Source organism: Urtica dioica, chromosome 1 (genome assembly GCF_054948205.1).
Source record: "Urtica dioica subsp. dioica isolate 48M chromosome 1, U.dioica_male_clone48M_v1_H2, whole genome shotgun sequence".
Lineage (NCBI taxonomy): Eukaryota > Viridiplantae > Streptophyta > Magnoliopsida > Rosales > Urticaceae > Urtica > Urtica dioica.
This window is the reverse complement of record NC_142756.1, coordinates 59,590,365-59,601,758: the sequence shown is the minus strand read 5'-3', so window position 1 is coordinate 59,601,758 and position 11,394 is coordinate 59,590,365. Positions and strand designations below refer to the sequence as shown.

Below are 11,394 nucleotides of genomic sequence, written 5' to 3'. Positions count from 1 at the left end.
CCGTCGGGCTAGCGTGGGAGGATTTTGCCGCCATAGCTGTAGCCTGTAGAAGAATTTGATTGTGGTTGTTTTGGATGATTCGATCATAGTTAGTTGCGTTTTGATTTTTTATTATTCATGTAAGTGATGACGAGATGATGATGATTAAAAGCTCACTGAACTCTATAGTTTTTTTTACTTTTTTTGTTTTGTGTGAATCACTAGGGATTTTTACTTGTATGTTTCCTGTTATTCTTCTCTATCAAAGAGTGCTATACATATTTTTTTTTCAATCAGAATTGTACGAGTGAATTGTATTTGTTGTTAGTTAACCACACTATTAATAAGAGTAACTGTCAATTAATCTTACTATTAATAAGATTAATCGCTAATAAAATTAATTGTTGTTGTTTTTGTTAACACAATTAACCGCTATTATTGGTTTCATTAATAAGATTAATTGTCGTTTAATCTTACTGTTAATACGATTAACTGTTACTTTTTTTTTCATTAATAAGATTAATTGTAGTTTTTGTTTTCGTTAATTAGATTAATTGTTGTAATTATTTTCGTTAATAAGATTAACTGTTGTCATGGTTTTTGTTTATAAAATTAATCGTGTTTTTATGGTTTTTGTTAATATGACTAACTGGTTGTTATTATTTTCGTTAATAAAATTAGAAAAATTAGTTGCACTAAGCCATTTGAAACGTTGATATTGTAATCTAGCCAACGTCTCACCTAATTTTCAAATCTAGCCACGAATGATGACGTGGTTTTATTATTAATTTAGCAAATTACTGTATTATCCTATATCAAAATCGGCTAACATCAACATGTAGTCAACGTTTTGATCGGTCAACTTTTTCCTTTAAAGAAAAATTAAGAATACACTTAAACTTTTAATAGTTCATAATATTTTATTTCCTTTTTATAGTTTAATCAATTGATTTGAAAAGACCTTCAAATCTGCGTAATCCATATAATGTAAGACAAGTTTTCTTCGGTTAATTTCAGTTAATTTTCGTTTATTTTACACGCGATAAGTTTTGGCCGGCTAAAACGTTGGCTAGTAACTAGTTGTTTTCTAGGGTTAATTTCAGTTAATTTACAATTATTTTACATGGGATAGGTTTTAGCTGACTGAAACGTTGGTTCGTAGTTGGTTTCTATGATTTATGTTACATAAGGGTATTTTAGATATTTTCTAACCCTTTATTTATGTAAATTGCTAGATTACAAAATTTATCAAACGTTGACTAAATATTAAAACCATGCTTTTCACGATATTTACGTGTTTTTATATAAACACTTGTTAAGCAACCGCGCCATTTCACCTTGTTGTTTGTTTCCCCACACCCAAAATAAATTAAAAAAAAATTGTGAAATTTGTTGTAATTAACCAAGTTTGCCATTCTTATTGGAGGAATAGCCCAAGTTTTTTTTTATTAAGCAAATAGCCCATATTTTCGGTTCAGACCATAATGCACTTGGTAAATTCGCGATAAGTTAATTGAATTAACCTACTAGAGTGAGTTAGGTTAATTAATTAACTGATCCATTTGAAATTCTAAAAAAATTTACAAAAATCATAATTTAAGTCAATTGATATTCAAAACATTCAATTAATTAACCTAATTCCTAATTCAATCATTTAGTAAATTAAATTTACTCACAAAAAAATTCAAAACCTAATCTAATTTTTTCGACCAATAAGTTAATTTAATTAACCTAACTCACTCCTATAGGTTAATTCAATTAACTTATCGCGAATTTGGGGGTTCTAGGGTTCGTTCCTGGCAATCTCAACGCAGACCAAGTCAACTATGGCCAGAAAATCCCTAACGACGACGAAAAGCTGAAACGGCTTATTATTCGCCGCCGACGAAGCCTGATAATTAACCTACTAACTTTGGGTCTTGTTTACGAATTTGGAGGAGAAAAAAATGGAATCAAGAAAGCTCGCGTTGATCGTCGTTTCAATGGCGATCCTCGCTCTGTCGTCAGCTCAGAAGACGTCGCCGCCTCCGTCGCTGACTCCGACATCGGCTCCGACGTCGGCTCAGGAGTTTGTGAACCTCACGGAGCTCCTCAGCGTGGCCGGACCGTTCAAGACGTTCCTCGGCCACCTGATCTCGACGAAGGTCATCAAAACGCTACAAAACTAAGCCAACGACACGGAGGAGGGAGTGACGATCTTCATCCCGAAGGACTCGACGTTCTCGTCGGAGAAGAATATGCTGAAGAGAGATAGAGAGAGAGAGAGAGAGAGAGAGAGAGAGAGAGAGAGAGAGTTGTGTGAAAGGGTAATTTAGGTAGTTTAGATTAGTTGGACTATTCCCTTAATTAAATGAAACTTTGGCTATTCTCTTAATATTAGTAAGTTGATTTGACTAGTTAGCAAAATAGTCCAAAAAAATTTGACCGAAAAAAAAATTCACAGACGGTCGGGCTTAACACTTCAACCAATGTGTAGTGGTCAATTAGTTTGTTTTATTTTCTTATCAGATAGAATATATATATATATATATATATATATATATATATATATATATATATATATATTGGTTTGAACTTGATGGATTTTAAAAAAAGAAGTTTCTGTTTTAAAAATAATCTTGGTGTTAAACAATATATATCGCTCTCCCCTTCATCATTTTTTGAGCTCTTCACCACTACGATGGACCTTCTTGAGTCTCTCTATATCTCTCCGACCATGATTTAGAGCGAGAAACTAGTCCCTTAATCTTCCGGGGTGGAGCGATGGAGAATATCAGTTGATCCCTTTAACTAGTCCCTTAATTATTGTTGACCACTAATTATAAGATAAATTTGCCTTAAAAAAAAATTATAAGATAAATTTTCCTTCAGTTCTTAATCGGTTACCTTAGAAGTTATAAGGAAGAGCTACAGAGACCCAAAAAAAGGAATATGTATTTAAACTAAAGAAGTACTATACGTAGTACACATAATTTAGAATACTCATATAAAATCCACATATCACGTCGGACTTTTCGTTGTAAAGAATATTATTTTTTTAATATATTTTTATGTATAAAAATATGACCATGTGAATAAAACAGAACAGGCACTCATGTCATTCCACTCAAATTAATTAACATCCATGATGAGTAGACCCAAAATTATTCTCTCACTTTCTATCATCTTCTCCTTCATCATAATCGTCGGATCCGAATCAACCCGTTACTTTCCCGATGATAACATCGCCCTCGACTGCGGTTCGCCGGACAATCTAACCGCACCGGATGATCGGAATTGGACCGGAGATCAAAGCAACAAAGATTCTCGTTTCAGTCTCACCGAAGGAAATAGCAGCTCCTCAAGAGCCACCGAGCAGAAGAGCTCCGTGGAAACCGTGCCATACATGACGGCGAGGATTTCCCGGACCAATTTTTCGTACAGTTTTCAAGTCTCCATCCCCGGTCCCAAGTTCATCCGCCTCCACTTCTATCCTGCCGTGTACGAGCCTAACCTCGACCTAGCCGACTCCTTCTTCTCGGTCCGAGCCGGGAAATTCACGCTCCTCAGAAACTTCAGCGCGTCGATGGTCGCCGAGTACAACGAAAGCCCGGCTTTCGTCAGGGAGTTCTGTGTATACGTGGAAGAATCAGATCAGCGGATCGACTTAGAGTTTATTCCTTCTTCTTCTTCTTCCTCTTACGCTTTCATCAACGCTATCGAGATCGTGTCGATGCCGAGGGAGCTTTACTATGCGCCAGAGGGTGATCCAATGAAGAGCCCTAAGACCCTCGGAATCGGCGGTGGTTTCTTCCAGAGCTACAGCAACAGAGCGCTCGAGACAGTACACCGACTGAACGTCGGAGGGAGGACTATTTCTCAAGCCGGGGACATAGGGATGTTCAGGGAATGGTCTCGGGACGATCGTTACTTCATCTCCTCCGGGTTTGTTCCTGTCAACACGAGCTTGGCCTTGAAGTACTCGGTGACGCCGAACTACACGGCGCCGGACGAGGTGTACAGGACTGCCACGTCCATGGGCCCGGATGCAGAGAAGAACAAGAGGTCAAACCTCACTTGGGGGCTTCCCGTTGACCGGGGATTCTTTTATTTGGTGAGACTCCATTTCTGCCTGCTCAGCGAGAAAGTCGCTGCAGCCGGTCCCGAAGCACAGTTCTTCTACGTCTTCATCAGCGAGTGGACAGCGGAGAATCAGGGTAACATTAACTGGTGGACTGGTGGTCGTGGTCTCGGAGTTCCGGTTTATAAGGACTACGTGGTCAACGTCCTGGACAAGGAATCCCTCTTCATCAGTCTTACCACTCGGCCGGAAAAGTCTATCTACGACGATGCTTTATTGAATGGGATTGAAGTTTTCAAGATGAGCAGCGCCAGAGACCGAAGCCTGGCCGGGCCAAATCCTAGCATCAACGTCACTCGGAATAGGGACAAACCGATGTACCTGAAGAAGGAGTCCGATTCAAAGAGAAGGGTCTTGATTCTCGCATCCTCGTTGGCCGGAGTGGGTTTCGTCTCTGTGGTTGTTACCGCGGCGGTGTTGTACATGACGTTGGTTGTTCGGAAGAAGAAGCCAAGATCATCATGGAAGTCAAAGTCTGGGTCAACGCTTCCGGAGGAGCTTTGCCGGCACTTCTATCTGTGGGAGATCGAGGAGGCGACGGATGGGTTCTCGGAGGACCGAGTGGTCGGACGCGGAGCATTCGGGAAGGTCTACAAGGGCTTCATCGACGGCGACGAGTCCAAGTCCGTCGCTGTGAAACGGCTGAGCCTCTCGCCAGGAAACCAACAGGGCGAGAATGAGTTCGTGGCAGAGATAAAATTCCTCTCCCGCCTCCGCCACGCTAACCTCGTTTCCCTCGTCGGCTACTGCGATGAAGATGGCGAGATGATCCTCGTCTACGCCTTTGTGGAAAATGGGACCCTCCGCGAGCACCTCTATGGCGATGCCGTACCGCTCTCGTGGCGGGCCCGCCTCGAGGCCTGCCTGGGCGCGGCCCGCGGCCTCCAGTACCTCCACGCTGGATTCTCCGACGCTGCCGTGATCCACCGCGACGTCAAGACTGCCAACATTCTACTCGATGAGGAGTGGGTCGCCAAGGTGGCGGACTTCGGGCTCTCCCGGGTGGGCCAGGCTGGCGGCGGAGCGGTGTCCACCATGGTTAAGGGCACTTGGGGTTACCTTGATCCGGAGTACTACAACCGTCAGAAGCTGGTGGACAAGTCCGACGTGTACTCTTTCGGGGTGGTTCTCTTCGAGGCTCTCTGCGGCCGGAAGCCCATCGACCACCGGCTCGAGGACGGGAAACAGAGGCTCTCGGCGTGGGTACGGAAGTGCGCCAGGGATGGGACGGTGTACGACATCGTCGATCCGTCCTTGAAGGGGAAGATTGCGCCGGAGTGTCTCAGGACGTTCGTCGAGGTGGCCGACAGCTGTCTCCGGGACACGTGGGACCCGAGGCCCTCGATGGGGGACGTCGTGGAGCACCTCGAGTTCGCTCTCAAGCTCCAGCTGGAGGCTGACGCCGCCATCGAGAAGAGCGGCGATGACGATGGAGAGCATTGCTATCCGGAGGTGGCGTTTAGAATTGTGGACGAGTACGATTTGTTGGGGCTCCGAGCTGCTGCGGATGGAGGCGGAGCGAGCTTTGTTAGTTTGGAGACTGAGAGCACCTATCTTTTCTCCGGGACCACTGCCCATGATTCACAGTCTAACCTCTGAAATAATATCATTGTTTGTGATTAGGGTTTGTATTGAACAGTCTATAGTGCATATTGTGCGTGTTGTGTGTTGTTTATTGCCTATTTTGATTACGAGTTTTCCGGAGCGACAAAGATTCAAATCGGATTAGTCTGAATGAGGATTATGTGCTTGCATTTTAAGTATCTACGTGTGTAGTACATGTGAGTAATGACTATGGTGTTTCTACTTTATTGGAACTGTGCTTTTTTTTTTTTTTTAACATCCATGATCACTTAACAATCTTACATTTTTATACATTTTTTTCTGGTAGCAGAAGACGAAGATCTAGCGGGTTGTATTTTTATTTTTTGATGGAAGGGGTTTTCGTTTTATAAATCCCAACAACCAAGCAAAAAAAAAAAAAAAGAAAAAGAAAAAAGATATTATTTACTTTTTATGACAAATTTTTTTTTTGCCATTTTATGTTTTTATCATAACAATTACAATGTTTCACATTGATAAATAATTTTGGATGGAAAAGATATTTATTTAAAAATAAATAAATTTAAAGTACGATATAGATATGTATCACTCAAAAAACTGTAACTTATTGCATTATTTTCTTTTAATCTTAAATTTATTGTATTAGTAATTGTCCGGGAATCTCGACTTTTGAGTCGTGGTGCTCTAGCTTTATGGAAGGTAAAGATGAAAGGAAGATACATCTATATCACCTTTACTAGAAGCAGCATCGCTATAGACATGCATCGCTATTATCCATAAAGAGTGTAATTGTTATAGAATTTGCGTGCTGTAGGACTATATTGGAGGGTGTTATTTCAACAACTTTTTTTTTTACAAGCAGCTCAAAAAATAGAATTTTTTTTTTCATCCCACTTTGTCGATTGGTAATGACAATTTTACCCTTATTCCAGTTTTCATTATAATATGTTAATTTTATTTACATATTATATTAATCATTATTATTATTATATTTATTTAGGTTTATTTCTTTTTTGTTGTATTAGGGTTATATATACCCGGGTATTGTATTTCTCTTTAACCTAATTCATTATTCAGACTCCTCTTTTCTCCGAATCCCTAAATTTTCATGGTATCAGAGTCATCTTCTCAACTCATGGCTTTTGTTGATTGATTGAAGAAAGTTAATATACGCAGCCACTGTGGAAAACATGCAAACAACGCATCCGTACAGCTTCCCTCGCAATATCCTCCAAACATATCGCGCACGTGCGTTCCACGTCACCTCTCTCGCGTCGTGTGGCGCTTGCCGCTGGATCGATATGGATCCGTGCGCGCGATGATTTGTTGTCGTCGCCATCCTTAACCTCTGATTCTGACATTGCGAAATGCCAAAGACAAGAACAGGGCTCTGATACCACTCGTTTACTCTAACTACGACACGATAAACATAACACAAGAGCACAATGAATTTTTCTGTGTAAAATGTTGCAGCATTTTCTATTCTTCATCTTCCTTTTATACAGTAGATGAAAAAAAAAGAATAACCGTTCCTAACTTTGTGCATGATTTGGTCATGTGCTTGACAAAGTCATAACTAACTAAAAGCACAGAACACACACAGATCGTGGCCTCGTGTATTATTCAAACTGAAACTAAATAGCTAAAAGGGAAAATAACTGAAGCAACATAATTAACCAACAGAAAACAATTGTCGTGGAAGCCCAAATTTGTACTAGTGATGAAAAACCAAAACAAAACTATTTTAAAAATGCACTACTTTTAATCAAAAATTGTATTCACAATTTAGTGGAGCTATATAATCATTAATTTAGTTTAATTTTAGTGTTATTACATATATTTTCAAAAACACATAGCTATTCATACTTAAAAATATATATTATATTTAAAATTAAATATTTATATTCTAAAATGTTAGACCCGAATAGATTGGACTCTGGCTGAACTTTTTGAGGGCTTGGAACGAGGCTCGAGGGCCTATCCCCCAAGTCTTATCCCAAACGTTATAATAGGGTGGAATTTGCTGTTAATGTCACAACAACAACACATTATTTCATTTGTATCACAAATGAGTCTAAATTGCATTCGTGTCTTTTTTTTGCATATTTGTCACCTATACAATGTCTTAATTACCCTTCTATTTTATATCTAACAAGAATTCATATCCACACGCAAACCCTAAGCTCTCATCAAATTCTCTCCCAAACCCTAATCTCTCTAGCTTAAGCTCCGATTACCGCGCCGATCGCCGCTCCGATGAGGCCAACGCCACCGTAACCCTCGCCAGAGCTCTCGCCATAATCACAGATTCAGCCTTCTAGTCTACTTTTTGTTTTGTAAATATTTAACTGTGGTTATACTTTCTTATTCTAGTCTACTTTTGTTTTGTAAATATTTAATTTTATGGTTATACTTTAAGGGTATTTTGGTCTAATAATAAATAAGAGTGACTTACTTGCAAAACGATTTTTGGTGGTGACATAAATGCAATTTCGTTCATAAGAAGTGACTTTGGTGCAAATCTCCCTATAATAGGGAATAGCTCGGCCCAGACTTTTTCTAGAGCAGAACTAGCCATTCCAAAAAACTCAATAAAGAGAATTAGTATAGCTAGGTAGCTTTTCGCAAAAAAAAGGACAACAAGTTTACTTGGATTCTAAGTTTTTCGTAAATTAATTATAAGAAATTATAGGGACAATTAAACCGGTGGTCTAATAGTTTATCCACCTTTTAAAAAATAGCTCAAGTTTTATTTTATTTAAATAAAAACCTACCGGTCCGTAGTAAATTAAATTAATTAAAGAGTTAATCTAAATTACTATGGGTTGGTGAGCTCTTTTTTAATATAATAAAATTTTGGCTAAAATCTTAAAATGAACCAGTGTAATAGCTAATTACGAAAAAATTCCACTACAAAGCTTAATCCAATTATTTTAAAACCGTACCATGTATAAATATATAAAAAAAAAAAAAAAAAAATTGATTACATTTTTCAAATGAGATAATCAAATAGTTACAATCTATAACTAAATATTTACAACGTATCTGTAACTGTTTATCGTTATAAGTGAAAATGAGCAAATCTATACAATTCATAATATTTGTTTATAATTATCGTAACAATTTATATGATTCGTATATAATTCACTAGTTAGTGTTTAAAATGAACTATTCTTTAAAATGAAAATTTATTATTCTAATTTGAAAATTCAACGGCTATTTTTTAAAAAATTGACCTATTCTTTTTTTTTTTAAGGAAATTAGAAAATTTCATTAATCAAATGAGGTCCTGAGAAATCAGGGACCTAATACCAGAGGGAACATCACCCTCGTGGAAAACACGATCAGGGAAGGAACATGACGCTCTAGCAAGAGAATGAGCGACAACGTTCGCAGACCGTTTAACAAAAACAGTAACAACATTTGGTAAAGAAAACAATAAGCTTTTACAATCCTCAATGACTTGACCAAAATGAGAAATAAGTCTTCCTTGCTGAAGAAGTGCGTGGACAGCTCGCTGGCAGTCTGATTCCAGTATAACTTCTCCCCAGGCGTTTAATCCAGCTCAGGGTCTCTCGGATTCTAATCGCTTCAGCAACCTCCGGAGCAACCACCCCGGGGTAACTCCCACAGCCCGCCCGGATCATTCTCCCTTGACAATCCCGAACCACGAAGCCATACCCCGACTTGGCCTCTTGTTCAAAAACCGCCCCGTCCACATTGACTTTGAGCATATTTTCCTCGGGCCTAACCCACTTCTCAGCTCCCTCCTGACATGGCTCCCTTAACTCTGACGAAACACTCTCCTTCGGCTGAGCATGTTGCCATTGCTCAAGGGTGGATTCTGCGAGCTTCAACACTTCGTCATGTCGAAGGACCTTCTTATCCCAAACTCTGACGTTCCTAGCCCTCCAGATGGCCCACGAGGTCGACACAATAACAGCCCTCCTCTGAATCGATACCCCTTCCAACTGGGATTTGAGCCATTGACCAAACTCCACGTCGTTCTCGTGCACCACGTGGATGCCTACTCTCTCCCAACAAGCCCTTGCGAACTGACAGTTGACGAGAGCGTGGCAGATACCCCCCCGGCCTTGCACAACACACCGGACAAAAGGGCGAGATCGGGACTCTCCTGCTCGAGAGAGCTGAATTCACTGGCAAACATCCCGAAACACCTCTCCAAATGAAATTCTTGATTTTTGGGGGGGCTTTTATTCTCCACACCATCTTCCAAAAATTCAGATCCCCGCCCTCCTCCCATCTGTTCTTTAAGGCTTCCCATTGACTTTTACATGTGTATTACTTTTATTATTCTTGTTATTGTTATTAAAGAGTAGCTAAATAATAAAAGAGAGAGAGAGAGAGAGAGAGAGAGAGAGAGAGAGAGAGAGAGAGAGAGAGAGAGAGAGTTCTTGCAATTCCTTTATTTACAGTCAAGCAAATAACATGATTCAATGATGGTTCGATTATTGGCTCTATCACTTTATCAAATGCCAGATTTAAATAAAAATTATCCAACGAAGTGATCAAACCAAGAAACTACCACAAAGAATTAATAATTAACCAACGTACATAACTTCTTTTTCGCTTTCATTTGACGAAAAACCCACAAATATATATCTTATATAATCATATATCACCATTGTAATCGTAGTTCATGCTCCTATTTACACTTAATCAAACTCTCCAGTTCTCGGATTCAAATAAAATCCTAGAAAATAAAAAAGTAACTACATACGTTTTTCATTAAACACCTCTTTGTAATCCATGACAATTATGATTGACCGGGTTGGCCAAAAATGTAGGCATATCATCCCCGGCCATGATAACCACAACCTCGGGCTGATTCGAATCCACGACAACAATCTCCGGCGGCCTGAGCTGTTTCATGTTGCTGTCAACCTCTCTGGCCTCTGAGTTTGGCCTCGCAGAACTACTTGTAGAAGAAGAAGAATTTCGAGAAGTGCAAGCGAGAACCATGAGAGCCGCCATGATGAGGCAGAGAATTAGGGCAACGCCGGCAAATAAGAACGGCACCGGCGAGTTCCATTGCCGGAAACTGCCGTCTGATATGGCGGGGCCACTGGCGGTGCTGTTCTCGTGAGAAGGCCCCATCTCAATTATCTAACAAATTGTATTATATAAATATAATGATTATTAGCTAGCTACGTTTTTTTTTTTTTTTGGTAAATAACTTGTTTGTTAGGAAGCAATAATATGGTGTTGGGTTGAATTTATAGACAAACGCAGAGTTTTGGGGTCTTGATGATATCTTACTGTATAGACACATATATGTACGTGATAAAAGATAAGATCATTTATTGAGGATTGAGTTTGCTTGGTGTATGGCATGTGGTTTCAAAGGGTTTTGATATTCTTGCTTCTATTTTGGTCTTGCTTTTGGGTATATACCACTATTTAAGTGTTTTTAGTTCCTTTTTGTTTGGTTTTTCTTCATCTACGACTTCTAGATATAAAATAATATTATGGTTGAATTATTTATTCATTTACTCGGTATATAACACGTATATATATTTGCTCTATAAGTCTTTAAATGTAACCGAAGTCTATTGATATATGCAAGTGCGGTTGACCTGGGTCAAGTTGTTGTTGACTTGAATTGCAAAAAAAAATTGACCATTAATTCACCAAGTATATGGTCTTCTTGTCGTTAAATGTGGGATGAGATGAAGAAAAGCAGTGATAGTCTTGCTTGAGAAAATGAGGAG

The 11,394-nt window shown here is 39.4% G+C and overlaps 1 protein-coding gene and 1 pseudogene across 1 annotated transcript; one reads left to right on the top strand and one right to left on the bottom strand.

Moving 5' to 3' along the window:
- The first annotated feature begins 3,057 nt into the window (after positions 1-3,057).
- LOC149408297 (receptor-like protein kinase FERONIA pseudogene) lies at positions 3,058-5,911 on the top strand (annotated as a pseudogene).
- Positions 5,912-10,411: 4,500 nt separating this feature from the next.
- Positions 10,412-10,780, bottom strand: LOC149408296 (protein GLUTAMINE DUMPER 4-like). The gene has a single exon (XM_089624877.1). It carries the CDS (start codon positions 10,778-10,780, stop codon positions 10,412-10,414), a length of 369 nt encoding a protein of 122 aa, XP_089481003.1.
- Between the last annotated feature and the right edge of the window lie 614 nt (positions 10,781-11,394).